This window comes from Hylobates moloch, unplaced genomic scaffold, assembly GCF_009828535.3.
Source record: "Hylobates moloch isolate HMO894 unplaced genomic scaffold, HMol_V3 SCAFFOLD_2, whole genome shotgun sequence".
In the NCBI taxonomy this organism is placed as follows: domain Eukaryota; kingdom Metazoa; phylum Chordata; class Mammalia; order Primates; family Hylobatidae; genus Hylobates; species Hylobates moloch.
In genome coordinates, this window is record NW_026652277.1 from 56,613,919 (window position 1) to 56,632,341 (window position 18,423).

The following is an 18,423-nucleotide window of genomic DNA, read 5'->3' on the forward strand; positions in this document are numbered from 1 at the left end:
TCATTATATAACCTATTCTTCACACAGGTGAGCAGCTGTGAATGTGCCAAAGGCTATCAGTGTTGCCAGTTTCACATCCCTTACTATAAACCACCCATTTATGTGAAATGGAAATAAAAACATGCAGAAATTCCCTTGGATCTGAGACTAGGGTTTCCCCCAGCACAATCAAGTTTGTGGTTAATTTAGTTAGCTCAGCTAAAGATACTAGCCAATCGAGTTTAGGAGAGAAATGAATATCCTAAATAAATATGATCCCCAAAATGTGTTCTCTAAAGAATTTCTCAGGCTCAAAATCCAATACAGGAGTGACTTGGAGCTCCATTCTATCACTATGAAGAAAAGTGGTGTTCTTTTCCTCTTGGGCATCATCTTGCTGGTTCTGATTGGAGTGCAAGGTAAGGGGTTCTGAGTTAGGTTGTAAAGTAAGAGAAGTGATTCACTGTAAATGAATCTTGATTAGCCAGATAAAGGTGAATGTTCTGCCTGCATTGAAGAGCAATATTTGGTCAGTCATAAAAGCTTCTCAGTGGCATGACCAGTTATCCAAAGTTCATAACTTCGATCTGCCAAGTCAAACACAAGTCTTTGTAGTCTAGGTGTATGAATTCCTAGTAAGTGTTCAATAAATGTTCATTGAACTGGGTAATAATGAGAACTCTATCTCCTAAATTATTTTCTTCTCCCTGATACTGTTTTTTGGGCTAACCAATTAAGGATCCAACCAATAATCAGAGAATTTGTCCCTAATCTATTTACTAACTATCTTTGTTACCTTGGACAAATTACTTAATCTTTCTAGACCTCAGTTTCCTCATCGTCTGTAAAATAGAACTTTGTAGTTATACCTTTTCTGACTGCTACACAATGTATGGCATATAGTACAATAAGTACCAAGTAAATATATGAATTTAAGAATTAAGATAATGTATTTTAAGGGGTTTTCAAAAATTTAAAACACTATTGAAAAGCAAGGCAGTGGGGAGGAGAGAGGATGAGGATGGAAGTGGTGATTGGTTAAAAGGAGTGCTTTCTATTCAACACCAACACCAGTTCCATTTCCTAAGGTCAGATAATAAATAATAGATGGTTTAGGAGTTGCTTAAGAAACTGTGATCAGCATAGCATACATGAGTTAGTTATCTGTTTGTCTTGTGATAGACATTTATTAAATATTGTGAAAGTCTCTTTTTCTCCCAAGGACATACGGTGTGGTAGTTAAGAGCAACGTCTTTGGACTCAGAGAGATCTGGGCTAAAACCCTGCCTCTGCTCCCTAAAAGCTGTATGACTTTATTCTTAATCTTTCTGAACCTTAGTTTCCTTATGTATAAAATAGAGATGATACCTCCTTCAAAGGTTTGTGGTGATGATTTTTAGGCACTCGGTAAATGATAGCAATAATCATGACTCAGTCAAGTGTATCATTTTGATAGATCACCTAAACTGAAACATTGGCCTATACTGATGTGTTCTATCTTTTTCTTTCCCTCAGGAACCCCAGTAATGAGGAATGGTCGCTGTTCCTGCATCAGCACCAAACAAGCGACTATCCACCTACGATCCTTGAAAGACCTTAAACAATTTGCCCCAAGCCCTTCCTGCGAGAAAATTGAAATAATGTAAGTAACAACCCAGCTAACATGCATGCACCTTATTGGCAAGAACATTAAATTTAATGAGTTTTACCCTTGGAGTGCTTACCCATAGAAACACTTAAAAATCAGATGGTTAGCCCCTCCCTAAGTTTGGGCAGCTCCTTTCTTTTCTTCTCCTTAAAAATGCAAGGAATTTCTGGTAGATTAGGCCCCACGAATGACACACGTTTGTTGTACAAAATGTTTAATGCAGATAACACAATAGAAGAAAATAAAAATCACTCATAATTCTACCTTTGAGTGACAAATACTGTTAACCCCTTAGTATACAGTTTTCTAAATGTCCCTTACTTGCTTCGTGTGCACATAACATAGATATGTATTTACATACACATATGTAAACACAAAAATGAAATCATATACTATACACTGTTTTGTAATCCGCTTTTTCATTAACACTATATCATGAACATTTTCTCATGTCAGTAAATCTCTAATAATGTAATTTTTACCTAATGTCATTTTTAATGGCCAAACTGCATTTCATCATATGGATAAACCATAATTTATATGACCAGGATTGTTGTTGGAAATATAGATTATTTCCAAATTTTTACTGCTAAAATAAAACTTCTTATGGCAGTATTGTGTCTGTAATTCTTTCCTTTCTAGAGATTAGAATTGCTAGGTTAAAGGATGTGTGCATATTTTGTCTTTATAAATCATCCTTGACTACTCTTATTCTCAAACTATACAGAAAAATTAAAGAAATATTTAAATTATTTCCAGACAGTCTACTGTAAGTAATTTTTAAAATTTAACCAGGGCTGGGCACAGTGGCTCACACCTGTAATCCCAGCACTTTGGGAGGCTGAGGCGGGCAGATCATGAGGTCAAGAGATCGAGACCATCCTGGCCAATGTGGTAAAACCCCGTCTCTACTAAAAATACAAAAATTAGCTGGGTGTGGTGGCGTGTGCCTGTAGTCCCAGCTATTCGGGAGGCTGAAGCAGGAGAATCGCTTGAATCCAGGAGGTGGAGGTTGCAGTAAGCTGAGATCGCACCACTGTACTCCAGCCTGGCAACAGAGTGAGATTCTGTCTCAAAAAAAAAAAAAAAAAGAAAAAGAAAATTTCAACCAGTGACCCATCTTGTCCTAGGAAATAATTTAAAGTAGTTTCATTAGAAAATTCAGCAAAATTCATACTGGTTTTCATTATTTCTGAGAAAAAGCATTTAAATTATTAATGAGAAAAAACTATCTCATTGCTATTTCTTTGGCAGTGCTACACTGAAGAATGGAGATCAAACATGTCTAAACCCAGATTCAGCAGATGTGAAGGAACTGATTAAAAAGTGGGAGAAACAGGTTGGTGAAAAGGAGGATCAAAATTTTCTTTCTTTGAGAAATTAACTTTAGAAGACAAAGAATCTGCTTTTTCATGAACACTATAAGAATACATAACTTTTGAGAATACATTTTTCATTCAAATTATGGTGCTTCTATTTTGTTCCTAGGACAAAATTAGGTTACCTCATATAGTATCCCCTCTCTGTCTCCCACCGGAAGAATGTGTGTTCCTTGAGGGTACAGAGCTTGTCCTTATTTAATACAATAAATATGTAATGAATTGAATGGTAGATACAGGATACAAAGATAATAAGGTATAGTACCTTCCTGTTGTAGTGCATATGCTAATAATTATGGTACAATGTGAGAAATATAAAAGTATGCACAAGAATCTTGACGATATAGAGGAGGGAGTACTTAACTTTGCTGGGGGAATGGGGCAGGAGAAAGTGTTAAGGAAGATTTCTCATGTCAGGTGATATTTGATTTGGGTCTTGAAGAATAAATAATTTGCCAGGAAGGTAAGGACAGCATGAGCAGAAGAGTAGAATCATGAGAGAACCTGCTGTGTTCAGGGAGCCTCCATTAATGTGGCTGGAGTTTGTGTGAAGAGAGTGAAGGGACTGAGGCAGAAAAGTAGATCAAGACAAAGCGGGAGGAATCCTGCATGGCATACTAAGGAGTTGGATTTGAAGACAGCCACAGAATATGTGGGTGGGAGATTGGGTTCTGGAGTCTCACAGACTGGAGGTTCTGCCACATACTAGCTGTCCAGATTTGGGAAAGTCACCCTCTCCAGAACTCAGCCTCCTCCTATGTAAAACGTGGATGATAATAGTGCCAACTTCAGAGGGTTGTAGCTTGGGCAGGTGAATGGTAAGCAAGGTTGCCAGGAGAATGTAATAAGCCAGAAGAATAGACAAAAGACAGCCAGTTTGAAGGCTGTTGCCTCCTCCTCAAAGTGAGCAAAGTAGACAGAATCTAAGGCAGCCCCTCTGAGAGTGAAGTGACTTTAATTTGGTTTTGAGGGTATGAGAGTATGATCAGGAGAGTCCAAATATAAGGAAGTAAAAATGGTAAGATTCAGAAACATCGCCCTTTTTCCCCTTTTTCTCACAGGTCAGCCAAAAGAAAAAGCAAAAGAATGGGAAAAAACATCAAAAAAAGAAAGTTCCGAAAGTTCGAAAATCTCAACGTTCTCGTCAAAAGAAGACTACATAAGAGACCACTTCACCAATAAGTATTCTGTGTTAAAAATGTTCTATTTTAATTATACCATGATCATTCCAAAGGAGGATGGCATATAATACGAAGACTTGTTAATTTGACTAGAAAATTTAAAACATTACTCTGAAATTGTAACTAAAGTTAGAAAGTTGATTTTAAGAATCCAAACGTTAAGAATTGTTAGAAGCTATGATAGTCTTTGTTCTTCTACCACCCACCAGTTGAATTTCATCATGCTTAAGGCTGTGATTTTAGTAATACCCATGTCTACACAGATGTTCACCCAGCCACATCCCACTCACAACAGCTGCCTGGAAGAGCAGCCCTAGGCTTCCAAGCACTGCAGCCTCCAGAGAGTATCTGAGGCACATGTCAGCAAGTCCTAAGCCTGTTAGCATGCTGGTGAGCCAAGCAGTTTGAAATTGAGCTGGACCTCACCAAGCTGCTGTGGCCATCAACCTCTGTATTTGAATCAGCCTACAGGCCTCACACACAGTGTGTCTGAGAGATTCATGCTGATTGTTGTTGGGTATCACCACTGAAGATCACCAGTGTGTAGCTTTCAGAGCCTCCTTTCTGGCTTTGGAAACCATGTGATTCCATCTTGCCCACTCAGGCTGACCACTTTATTTCTTTTTGTTCCGCTTTGCTTCATTCAAGTCAGCTCTTCTCCATCCTACCACAACTCAGTGCCTTTCTCCTCTCCAGTGCACCTGTCACATGCTCTGATTTATCTGAGTCAACTCCTTTCTCACCTTGTCCCCAACACCCCACAGAAATGCTTTCTTCTCCCAATTCATCCTCACTCAATCCAGCTTAGTTCAAGTCCTGCCTCTTAAATAAACCTTTTTGGACACACAAATTATCTTAAAACTCCTATTTCACTTGGTTCAGTACCACATGGGTGAACACTCAATGGTTAACTAATTCTTGGGTGTTTATCCTATCTCTCCAACCAGATTGTCAGCTCCTTGAGGGCAAGAGCCACAGTATATTTCCCTGTTTCTTCCACAGTGCCTAATAATACTGTGGAACTAGGTTTTAATAATTTTTTAATTGATGTTGTTATGGGCAGGATGGCAATCAGACCATTGTCTCAGAGCAGGTGCCAGCTCTTTCCTGGCCACTCCATGTTGGCTAGCCTCTGGTAACCTCTTACTTATCTTCAGGACACTCACTACAGGGACCAGGGATGATGCAACATCCTTGTCTTTTTATGACAGGATGTTTGCTCAGCTTCTCCAACAATAAGAAGCACATGGTAAAACACTTGTGGATATTCTGGACTGTTTTTAAAAAATATACAGTTTACCGAAAATCATATAATCTTACAATGAAAAGGACTTTATAGATCAGCCAGTGACCAACCTTTTCCCAACCATACAAAAATTCCTTTTCCTGAAGGAAAAGGGCTTTCTCAGTAAGCCTCAGCTTTTTACGATCTAACAAGATAGCCACCAAGATTCTTTTCAAAACTTATTTTAGGCAAATATGAGTTTTATTGTCTGTTTACTTGTTTCAGAGTTTGTATTGTGATTATCAATTACCACACCATCTCCCATGAAGAAAGGGAACGGTGAAGTACTAAGCGCTAGAGGAAGCAGCCAAGTCGGTTAGTGGAGGCATGATTGGTGCCCAGTTAGCCTCTGCAGGACATGGAAACCTCCTTACGGAGGAGGTTCAGTGAATTTTGTACGAGAGGTTGTCTATGGCCAGAATTTAAACCTATACTCACTTTCCCAAATTGTATCACCGCTCACACTGCTGATGATTTAGAGTGCTGTCCAGTGGAGATCCCACCAAAACGTTTTATCTAATCATGAAACTCCCTAGTTCCTTCCATGTAACTTCCCTGAAAAATCTAAGTGTTTCATAAATTTGAGAGTCTGTGACCCACTTACCTTGCATCTCACAGGTAGACAGTATATAACTAATAACCAAAGACCACATATTGTCGCTGACACACACATTAGAATCATTTATCATATATATACACACACACATATACTCTCAAAGCAAATAATGTCTAACTTCAAAACAGTATTGACTTGTATACCTTGTAATTCGAAATATTTTCTTTGTTAAAATAGAATGGTATCAATAAATAGACCATTAATCAGAAAACAGATCTTGATATTTTTTGTCTTGAACATACCCTTCAACTATTGAATGTTTAATAGTAAATCTCATATGTCCTTATTATTTACTTTTCAGCTTTCTCTCAAAGTGTAACACTAACTGAGATAACACATGAAAGCTCTTTAAAGGGCCGATCAGGGACAGGAAAAAAAAAAAACCTATGGAAAATATGACAACACTGACTTACAACAACATTGATTTAAAGAGTTATGTGGGGCTGGGCGCGGTGGCTCATGTCTATAATCCCAGCACTTTGGGAGGCCGAAGTGGGCGGATCACTTGAGGTCAGGAGTTCGAGACCAGCCTGGCCAATATGGTGAGAGCCTGTCTGTACTAAAATTACAAAAATTAGCTGGGCATGGTGGCATGTGCCTATAGTCCCAGTTACTTGGGAGGCTGAGGCAGGAGAATCGTTTGAACTCGGGAGGTGGAGGTTGCAGTGAGGCAAGATCATGCCACTGCACTCCAGCTTGAGCAACAGAGTGAGACTCTCTCTAAAAAAAAAAAAAAAAGGGTTATGTAGAATTCAATCTATTTCCTAATCCTCAAGAGTAACACTATTCCAATGAGGTGTGTACCCAGGAAGCCAACGCGTCTTCTTTTCTATCCATAAAATTGTATGTGTTTAAATATTGTAAAGCCTCAAGTAGTTACGATGGAGACCTAAACACTGAACGAATTATTTAAGGGTCCAGGAAACTTGGGCTGGAGGCATTATGCAGCATGTAGTCTCTAAGAAGGTTGAGAGTGGAACGAAGAGCATCAGCCTATACACTTGATGTACACTTTAGAGACAAGACAGGTGTAATATTCGGGCAGATAACAGCTGCTAATGGTAGACATGAATTCTCACAAGGGCCTTCATCTGAGAGGCAGCAGGACCCTGGAAGGAGCTAAGATCCTGGATTCTGAGATATCCTGGTTAGAATCAGGGGCCCACTACTTATTAACTGTGTGACCCTGGTTAAAGTATAATATTTAACTTCCCAATGCATCATTTTCCTCATTCCGGATTGTTGTGAGGAGCAGGTTCAGCATAGGTCTTGGTGCAGAGAAAGTCCTCAATGTTTGTCCCAGATCCTCCCTAACCACTTACCTCTGCTGCATCTTCCTTGCGGCAGATGGATCCCACATCTCACGTAGAGAGAAATGTTTCCAGCACTGAAAAAACATGTTGGAGAAATGAGACTAAAAGGCTTCCTGACCAGTTCTCAATATCAGTATTGTATAATCCTAGTCCAGGCCATCGTTGTCTCTTTCCTGGGCTACCTCAGTAGCCTGCTGTTTTCCCTGTTGGCTCTTCTTCCCAACATTTCTCTTGGTTCCCTAACTTCCATGACAACCAGAATAATCTTTTTAAAAAATAACTTACAGAATGCTGCCACCTTGCTTAAAATCCTGCAGCTTAGCATTAAGTCAAAACATACCATGAGCTGGCCTCACATAAGCTGGGAACTGCCTGCTTCTCTGATCATGCTCCCTCTACCCTCCCCTCCTTTGTCGAGCCTCAGCATCACCTTTTTTCTATATGTCTCTTGAGCACACCAAATTCATTGCCTTCTGGGGTTTTTGTTCCCTGTGGTTCTGGGTTGTACTATATCAACTTGGTTAGTCTTACAACTACATTTCCCAGAATCCCCTTCCCTGTGTGGTTCTAGGTTATAGTTAGCCAAAGAAGAACTCGTGAGATTTGGAAATCAAAAGTGAAGGAGTGACCCTTAATCTTGATTAGACATATTGACAGACACACTGGTAGCCAGTGGATCCCAGCTTGTCCTTGCTCTTTTCCTCCACGTTCAGCTTATGCTCAGGACTGCTGGCCTCATGATCAGTGATGGTCCCAGGTCCCCCACCCAGATATTTGGCAGTGGACCCACAGAGGCGGTAGTTACACAGAAGCAACAGCTCCCGTAGACCCTAGCAGCCCCAATTTGGCGCGGAACAGGCTTAACTTCTTGGATTTTTCTCACAAGCTCTATTTGTCCAACTGTCCTGGTGCTTCTGATGGACCAGTAACTGATTCTTCCTCTGATCCCCTGACTCTCCCTTCTAGATGTTCACTCCTGAGATCCCCCCTCATCTGTGAGATCTGAATCCTATAGTAAATTTTTATCCTCATAATACTCATAGTGGCTCTGCTTCCCTGAAACACCTGGGCCTACACACACTTCTTTGCATGGCAGTTCTTGCCTCATCACTTAAGTCTCAGTTTAAATGTCACTTCACAGAGTCTCCTTCTCTTATGACCCTTAGTAAAATAACCACTCTTTCCCCAGACTCTCTCTCTGGTAGTGGTAGTGGTTCTGATGTGTGTACCTTATGGAGTTGATGAAAATATTTAGAACTTACATTTTTGTCTAAAAAATAAGAAAGAACTGAAAATTGACTGTAAATCATTTGTCATGTGCTAATTTCCTGAGGAAAAGGTGAGATCTCCACAACTGAGGGGTTGGCATGTGCCCTCACTCAGTCATTCACCTTCTGCAGATTGCAACATGAGTTTCCATTTATGTGCACGTAGTTAAGGGGATTTAAGGATTACAAGACAGAGTGCTCACTAAGCCAACCTTCACAAAATGGGCAAGTGGCTCTAAAAGACTCCTACTAAGAAATTCCTGTGGAAGATTATATTAATAATGCTAATATAAACTAACAAGAGAACAAAACATATATAGATGGGATGGCTGTTCTAATTTTAACTAGAAGGGTACACAATTTTAAAAATCTGGTGGCTAGAGTCTGTTTCATTTTCTTTTATCATGATTAGATATAATGATCAAATCGCCACAATCTGAAATTACCTTTTAAAATAATGTGTGTACTTATATCTTCCCTCCTACCCTACCACATGTACAAATTTAGGTTCCTTGACCATGGAAACTTTGTCTTCCCCACTACTGCATGCCTAGAGCAGTGCCTGGCACTTAGGAAGCACCTAATATGTATTTTTTAGTTGATTGACATATGCTTCACCCTAAATTTTCATTTTGGGCCTTTTCCAAATCAATTTCAACTACTCTTGTCATGTTCATCTCATGCTCATTTCTGCCCTCAGCGTTGCTCATTCTTTTATTCGCCCTGTCCTACTTTCCACTCATCTGACTCCCACCCACACATGATTCAAGTCCCACTTTTCCCATGACTCCATCCCAGAATGCTCCTGGCCACACTGGTATCCACCTCCATGCCCTGTCATAGAATGACTTTAACTAGTAAGGATTGTTCTATGATTAAAATCTTCAATTATTTTGCTATACTAGAAAGCAGTCTGTGCCTGAACAAATTTTATACATTAAAGCAATGGATAAAAGACTCAGACGTATTTAATCTGTAAACTATTCTTATGAATTTAAATGCTAGTGGCCAGGTACCATGGCTCACACCTGTAATCCCAGCCAAGTTGACTGGATCACTTGGGGTCAGGAGTTTGAGACCAGCCTGGCCAACATGGTGAAACTCTGTCTCTACTCAAATACAAAAATTAGCTGGGCGTGGTGGCACACGCCAGTAATCTCCACTACTTGAGAGGCTGAGGCACAAGAATCATTTGAACCCAGGAGGCGGAGGTTGCAGTGAGCTGAGATCGTGCCACTGCTCTCCAGCCTGGGCAACAAAGTGAGACTCTGTCTCAAAATAAATTAAATAAATAAATAAATAAATAAATGCTAGCGATCTCTAGGTCAGTTAACTGGGAGAAAGCTATTTGTAGTTGTTTTATCCTTACTGGGAAACTGGAAAGTTGCCTTCTTATTGGAAAGGAAGATAAAGAGAGACTACAATCACAGATACTTTAGGTACTGTCTCGTTTTTGGCCTAGATAGAGAGAAGATGAAATTAAATGAGAAAGAAAAACAGGCAACACTTCTTAATAGGGAGTGGAATTAGCTCCCAAGTCATCACAAGCCAAGAAGTCACTTGAGGCATTTTGATATCCCCATTGGTTTAAAGTTCTCAGGAGGGAACTTTAAACTTTGGACCCTACATTTTAAGGAGATGAATAAATCACAAAGGAACAGTCCAATCTAAGTCCATTAATAAGATTATGAACTGGGGCAAACTGACAAAAGATTAGAGGGAAAGGTGTCAAGTTATACATAACTAGTTGCTTTCTTTAAAAGTCTGCTATACAGATAAAAAAAAAAACTCTTCCTTTAGATATAATATACTGTTTCAAGTCAACTGTTTTAATAAAGAATTTGTTTTGCTCAAAGAAAAAAAGAAGGAATGACTTGCTGGTATCTCCATCTCCAGAGAACTAAGTCTTGGCCTCTGCCTTCTGGTAGAGTATAGGACCAAGTAGGTACAGCCACCTACCACCAGCTTTCTTTAACCATTGGAGTAGACAACCTGCATTTCCTCTGGAATGAAGAACTAAAAATCACAATCTATTACGTAAGAGGATACATGTCAAAATAAACTATATAACAGAGAGGGAAAAAAAATGTGTTGCTTAGAAGAAGAAATGCCAGCAATCACTTCTGCAATACTGAAAGCCTCAGAATTTACCTCAGGGCAGATGTCTCTTTTGTATGGAGCCTTTGATTAGGGAGAGACGGGCCTAGGACTTTTGATTGTATGGAAGTCAAAGCAAAACTAAGCTAAATTTCTCTGAATAATGGGGAAACAGGAATGATCTCTGGCAGCTAGGGAGAATGTTGGGGACCTTGGATCAGCAAAAAGAGAGGCAGTGGAGGGGGACGAGAAGTGAGGGCCTGTACCAATGACAAAGTCTATCGACCCTGATAGATTTGTCCAGAGGCAAGGCCAAAAGTTTTCACTGCCCACAGGAGCAAAGAAATACATGGGCTTGTGGGGAAAACTCATAATAAAGCTGTAAAAGAGAGAGAGGAGGAAGAAAGTACAATAAAAGGCCGGGTGCGGTGGCTCACGCCTGTAATCTCAGCACTTGGGGAGGCCAAGGCGGACGGATCACTAGGTCAGGAGATCGAGACCATCCTGGCCAACATGATGAAACCCCATCTCTACTAAAACTACAAAAATTAGCTGGGCGTGGTGGTGCATACCTGTAATCCTAGCTATTCAGGAGGCTGAGGCAGGAGAATCGCTTGAACCAGAGAGTCGGAGGTTGCAGTGAGCCGAGATCGTGCCACTGCACTCCAGCCTGGCAACAGAGTGAGACTCCGTCTAAAAAAAGAAAGAAAGAAAGAAAGAAAATACAATCAAAAATTAAATTAGCTTTAAGAAGGACTAGAATTCTCTATGAGATTTCTGTTTAGTTTGTGGGCATGTCAAATCATGTAACTTTCCCGTTAACAAGAAACGCATGAGCTCCCTCTAGTGGCTAATCTAACAGTTTTTTAAAACAATAGTCCAAACATCGCAGCTCACACCTGTAATCCCAACATTTTGAGAGGCTGAGGCGGGAGGATCACTTGAGCCCAGAAGTTTGAGACCAGCCCGGCCAACATAGCCAGACCCACCCATCCAGTCCCTCATTTCTACAAAAAAATTTAAAAATTAACCAGGCATGGTGGTGCACACCTATAGTCCCAGCCACTTGGGAGGCTGAAGCAGGAGGATAGTTTGAACCCAGGAGGTTGAGGTTACAGTAAGCCATGATTGTGCCACTGAACTCCAGCCTGAGTGACACAGCAAGACCCTGTCTCAAATAATAATAATAATAAAACAATATATTTTAATCAGAAAAGGATGAAGACATGACTGGCTTTTCCGAACACAGTCAATATCATTGGTTTCTAATGAGAAAGGATTCACATGTTAGTCACTTACTGATTTTCAGGTAAATTTTATCTGCGTATGTCCAAGATATTTTAAGTTCCTGCTTTAATAAATCACACAGTTGAAGAATTGGAAGCGTCATTAGAGATTATCCATGCATTCATTCATTCATTCAACAAATATTAACTGATTACCTACTATATGCATGCATTGCTCCAAGTGTACAAGATAGACAATGAACAAAACAGTCTTCATTAAGCTCATATTCTAGTGCATAAAGACAGGCAATAAACAACTAAACTAGTAAATATAAGATATATTAGAGACGGATAAGGGTTGTGGAGAAAATGAAGCAGGGGAAGGGAGTGTGGGGTGAGCAGAGGGCTGTGAGATCAGGGAAGACATCTCTAATAAGTTGTCATTTGAGCAGAGACTTGAAGACAATCAGAGAGCAAGGCTTGTGGTACTTGAATCAGAGGAAACAGCAAGTGTGAAGGCCTGAAGCTTGACACATTTAAGGCAGCTAGGGGATCATTGCAGGGTTGAAGGGGTGCAGAGTAAGCAAAGGGGAGAGTGATGGGAGAGGAGCCCAGTGAGATAGTGTGGGGTCAGATCATATAAGGTTTGGGGCTGCTATAACAAATTACCACAGCCTCGATGACTTCAACAACAAACATTTATTCTTCACAGTTCTGGAGGCTGGCAAGTCCAAAATCTAGGTGCCAGCAGATCTAGTATCTTAGTATTTGATGAGGCACTCTTCTTGGTTTGCAAACAGATGTTTTCTCGTATCCTCACATGGCAGAGATCAGAGAGAAAGGAGGCAAGCTTTCTTGTGTCTCTTCTTTTAAGGATGCTAATATCATCATGAGGACTCCACCTTCATGAACTAATTACCTCCTAATACCATCCCATTGGGGGTTAGGGTTTCAACATATGAATTTGGGGGGACACAATCATGCAGTTCACAACAGCCTTCTATGCCACTGAAGAACTTCAGCTTTTACTCTGAGTGAGAAGGGAAGCTGGAAGAATAACCTGCTCCATTTAAGGCTCTCTCTGACCACTACATGGAAATACAGTGTAAGAGGGTAAGGGAAAATGCAGAGAGACCAGTTAAAGGTCAATTACCAAGTATGTTTCCAGAAGGGAGAGACCAACTGTGTCCAATGTTGCAGGTTAAGGTAAATAATGAAAATTGACGTGATTGGTGATCTTGATAAAAAACAGTTTCAGTGGAATGGTAGAAGCAAAAGATTGATAGGCAGTTTCTTAAAAGTTACACATAAACCTACCATATTGATCCAGTCATTCTATTCCTAGACATTTACCAAGATAAATGAACATTTATGTCCACATAGAGACTTGATGGCATGGCATGGTGGCTCAAGCCTGTAATCCCAACACTTTGAGAGGCCAAGGGGGGAGGATCACTTGAGGCCAGGAATTCAAGACCAGCCTGCACAACATCGTGAGACCCTGTCTTTTATATATACATATATATATATTTGAGATGGAGTCTTACTCTGTCACCAAGGTTGGAGTGCAGTGGCGTGATCACGGCTCACTGCAACCTCCACCTCCTGGGTTCAAGCGACTCCCCTGCCTCAGCCTCCCGAGTAGCTGGGACTACAGGTGCGCGCCACCACCCCCGGCTAATTTTTTGTATTTTTTAGTAGAGACGGAGTTTCACCATGTTGGCCAGGATGATCTCGATCTCCTGACCTTGTGATCCGCCCACCTCGGCCTCCCAAAGTGCTAGGATTACAGGCGTGAGCCACTGAGCCCATCCAAAAATATATATTTTTAAAATTAGCTGGGCATGGTGGCACACCACCTGTAGTCCCAGCTACTAGGGAGGCTGAGTTTAGGAGTTCAAGGCTGCAGTGAGCTATGATCATACCACTGCACTCCAACCTTGGTGACAGAGCAACACCTTATCTCTTAAAAAGAGACTTGAACATGAATGTTCACAGCCAAAATTGGAAACAACCCAAATATCCAGCAACTAGTGAATGGATAAACAAATTGTGATATGTCTATATGACGGAATACTACTCAGGAATAAAAGGAGTGAACTATTGATACATACAACACCATGGATACATTTCAAAACAATTATGCCAAGTGAAAGAAGCTTGACCTCAAATAATAGGTACCGTATGATTCCATTTGTATACAATTCCAGCAAACACAGACTATCTTTGGTGACAGAAAGCAGATGTGTGTTTGTCTGGGGATGGTGAGGGACAAGGAACATTTGGGGATGATGGATATAGTCATTATTTTGACTGTGATGATGGTTTTATGGGTACATACATATGTCAAAACTTATCAAATTGTTCACTGGGTAGTTTGTTGCACATCAATTATATATCTTAATAAAGCTATAAAATAAATACATTATAATTTTAAAAATAAAGGATGGGATTTCACATGGAAGCAGAGATGTTGGCCTTAGATACCCAAATTATTTAACATCTTAAAAATATACATTAAGTTAGCCACTCTTAGTCTTAGAGTTCTCATTTATCAAAAACAAATCCTGCCTTCCATGCTGCTGGAGGTAAAATGAACTGACCTATATGCCCTCCTTAGAATAGCAATTAAAGCCTTTCATATCAGGATAATACAACCTCTCCCATCTCATTTTTCTCAGCTCTTTCCCTGCTGCACCCTGCCCTCCCAACCTTTAGTCACACCAAACTTGTGGCTATTGTTTCAATATACCAGACATTTTCAAGTACCTGTATACAGTCTTTTTTCTTTTCTTTTTCTTTTTTTTTTTTTTTTTTTTGAGACAAGGTCTCACTGTGTTGCCCAGGCTGGTGTGCAGTGCTTCACTGCAACCTCAACCTCCTGGGCTCAAGCAATCCTTTTGCTTCAGCCTCCTGAGTAGCTTGGACCACAAGCCTGTGCCACCATGCCTGGCTGATTTTTCAATTTTTTGGTAGAGATGGGGTCTTACTATATTGCCCAGGCTAGTCTTGAACTACCCAGCTCAAGTGGTTCTCCCACCTTGGCTTCCCAAAGTTCTGGGATTACAGGCTTGAGCGACCACACTTAGCCAGATTTTGTTTTGAGAATACTTTTTATGCCCTCACTAAAACAACCTAGCCAAAAATTTTTAATTTAAATCTATGTTTTTTAAAAAAGATTTATTGCTTACATTTATTTCTTAACTTCACAGGTAACTGATTTGATAATTAATAAATAAGTCATTCTCCAAAAGCAGCTGAATAACATGGTTTGTGGAGCATTCTTTATTTTGTGTGCAGGTATGATTACGGAGTTGTTTTGTTTGGGGCTCATTTTATCATAGTCACAGATGAGGTTGGCATTCTATAAAATTGCTTTGGTTAAGCAGAACGCTATTGTCTGGCTATTTTGCCAGACCAGCAACCAGCTACCAGCTGTTAGGCTATGTTTTTTTCTCATGTAGTTACAATCAAGACTGTTTAGATTGAAATCTCATCTTCCTCACAGGCTATGAATTGAGGCAGTCAACCTCCCTGAGCTTGTTTTCTCTTCTGTAAAATGGAGATAACAACAGCACCTATTTTAGAGGGCTGTTCTGAGGATTAAATAAGTTAATACAAGTGCTTGAAATAGTGCCTGGCACAGGGTGGATAATTAGGTTTTTTTTTTCTCTCTCTCTCTAGTTGACAACACCCTACCTCATTCATTCAACCCTTATTGATTTTTTACACCTTGAGATTGTAGAAATGTACTCTCCTCTTCGAATTACCAGGATCTGAATTAAAAACTCTGACTGAGGAGTGCTTACAAAGCTTATGACAATGGTTGAATTTTAACGATTAATTGCATTTCTTAATGGTCAACATGATCACATTTTATCTAGCACTCTTTTCCCTCGTATGGGTCACGCTAAGTTGAAACAACCAAAACCAAAATAAAAACATACCTAAAATCATACACATTAACTTATATGACCCTCGTTGCTCTTTTTTCCTCCTCTCTAAGAGGGAACAGTGCTATCTAGCTTCCACGGTTCTTTTCAGTTTTGTTTTGTTTTGTTTTGTTTTGTTTTTTATACGGAGTTTCGCTCTTGTTGCCCAGGCTGGAGTGCAATGGTGCGATCCTGGCTTACCGCAATCTCCGCCTCCTGTGTTCAAGCGATTCTCCTGCCTCAGCCTCCCTAGTAGCTGGGATTACAAGCATGCGCCACCACGCTCGACTAATTTTATAATTTTCGTAGAGACGGCGTTTCTCCATGTTGATCAGGGCGGTCTCGAACTCTCGACCTCAGGCCCGCCTCGGCCTCCCAAAGTGCTGGGATTACAGGCGTCGGTTTCTAATTTTAGACTGCGGGATTAAAAATAAACGATTAATCCTCATTTATGTGCTTCATATGGGTGTCGGGATGACGACACATGCTAACACATGAAATGAAAAAATTTACCTTTCAGATCCTTTCAGAAACGCAAGGGAGTAGTAGTAGCATATGCCCAAGGGCGAGGGGCGGGACCGGGATGGCTGGCTCTCCGGTACACCGCAGAGTATTTTGGCAACGAGAGTAATTTTGACACTCTGAGGCTTCCGTAGCATAGCTCGCTTTAGGAACCGCTAAGGTGTTGCCTGCCTAGAGTCCCATGCGCTGTTTCCGGTCACACCCGGAAACACGAGTCCAAGCTGCAGCTGGCGGGGATTGCGGGGTGCTGGCCGTCTGAGTTTTTTTTAAACTGCTCACCGCGAAGCCTGTCTGCAGCCAAAATGTCCAGCAGGAACAACAACAAGCTGCCCAGCAACCTGCCGCAGTTACAGAATCTAATCAAGCGAGACCCGCCGGCCTACATCGAGGAGGTGGGAGTGCGGCGCGGCAGACGCTAGAGGCCGGATAGTGGATGGCTGAGACGCCGGTGGGGGAAAGCGTGGAGTGGGGCTGGGATCCAGGCTCGCCGCCTATTCTTCTGTTAGGTTCAGGGGTCCCTCCAGAGGGGAGAAGGGGTTGGGGAAGGGACATGCCTTAGGGTTCGTTCCCCACCTCTTGAAAATCTGTTGCCCCTTTGGATTTTCTGCCTGCCCTGTAGACCCTGCTGCCGCTGAAACACCTTTAAAACCTCATTTTGTTTTAAGATATTTTTCTTCGACCGCACGGAGGTGGAGAGAGAGAGAAATGGGCCGCACCCAACCACCAACTTCCACGCGGGTTTCTCAGCCTCTTTTCAGAAATCCCAAACTTGAATTAGTCGGTAACTCTTGATGAATCGCATGTTAGAATGCTTTCGATTGACGTCCGTTTCTGAGATCAGGCTATGTACCCTGGACTGTGCCAGGAAAAAAGGGGGAGGGGGGCTTCTCAAGCCCAAGGGACAGACTTGGGAGCTTAGTATATGTAGTTAAGCCAGGATTCAAACTTAACCGGAGACTGGCATGACTTGGATGTCAGAGTTTGCTTCGGGAAAAGATTAGGTTGAAAAATTAGGCCCTCATTGCGATGGGCTTTGTGTACTGACCTCATGTAAGTTGTGAACATTAGGGGTGTTTGAACCAAGTACCGACAAAATGAAAGTGGTTTTTGATATATTAATTTGGCAGGTGCTTCCTTCAGACACCCATTTATCAGACAGGCATTAAACAGGTATCTCTGCTAGGCATTTGCTGCAGTTACGTGTTTGTGTTTCTACCAGATTGTGATTTGTTCAGTGGCTAACACAATTACTAATTTTTTCGTTGCCCTTCTCACTTCCCTCCTCCTTCAGATTTTCACATATATATATTTTATGAGTGCTTTTTAACACATGGCAATCTCAGTGTCTTAGGTCATCAGTAGAGAGAGCCTCTCCAAGGATCAAGGTAGTGGAAATAAAGAGTAGGAAACAAGTACAAGAAGTTAAGTAACATAGGCAAGGGTTTGAGATGCTTAAAGCGTTATATAGCCATTCGCAAAGAAAGTGCTAAGTTGAGAGTCCATATAATTCCGTTAGATAACTCCTACCCCTGACTCTGTTGTTAACCAGTTGTGTAACCGAAGCAGGTTAATCGCTGAGCCCATGTGGGTATTTTAATATGTAAGAAGGGGATAATAACTACCTCTTTAATTCACTTAAGTATATATGCAAAATCACATATGTAATAACTACTGTGTGTTGTTATTCTAGGTAAGCATTGGGGTACAGTAATGAATAAGACAGATAAGGCTGGACGCAGTGGCTCACGCTTGTAATCCCAGCACTTTGGGAGGCCGAGGCGGGCGGATCACGAGGTCAGGAGGTCGAGACCACGGTGAAACCCCGTCTCTACTAAAAATACAAAAAATTAGCCGGGCGTGGTGGCGGGCGCCTGTAGTCACAGCTACTCGGAGAGGCTGAGGCAGGAGAATGGCGTGAACCCGGGAGGCAGAGCTTGCAGTGAGCCGAGACTGCGCAACTGCACTCCAGCCTGGGCG

At 41.2% G+C, this 18,423-nt stretch overlaps 2 protein-coding genes across 2 annotated transcripts in view; both read left to right on the forward strand.

Moving 5' to 3' along the window:
* Positions 1–274: 274 nt before the first annotated feature.
* On the forward strand, positions 275–6,493 carry CXCL9 (C-X-C motif chemokine ligand 9). The gene is made up of 4 exons (XM_032149833.2): positions 275–398; positions 1,495–1,621; positions 2,882–2,966; positions 4,068–6,493. Exons 1-4 carry the CDS (start codon positions 335–337, stop codon positions 4,167–4,169), a joined length of 378 nt encoding a protein of 125 aa, XP_032005724.1. The 5' UTR covers positions 275–334; the 3' UTR covers positions 4,170–6,493.
* Positions 6,494–16,646: 10,153 nt separating this feature from the next.
* The window catches only part of SDAD1 (SDA1 domain containing 1), a 40,208-nt gene continuing 38,431 nt past the window's right edge, over positions 16,647–18,423 (forward strand). Inside the window, exon 1 of the mRNA XM_032149905.2 lies at positions 16,647–16,838. Within this exon, the coding sequence (XP_032005796.1) occupies positions 16,749–16,838 (90 nt within the window). The 5' untranslated portion in view covers positions 16,647–16,748. The remainder of the gene's footprint in view (positions 16,839–18,423) is intronic.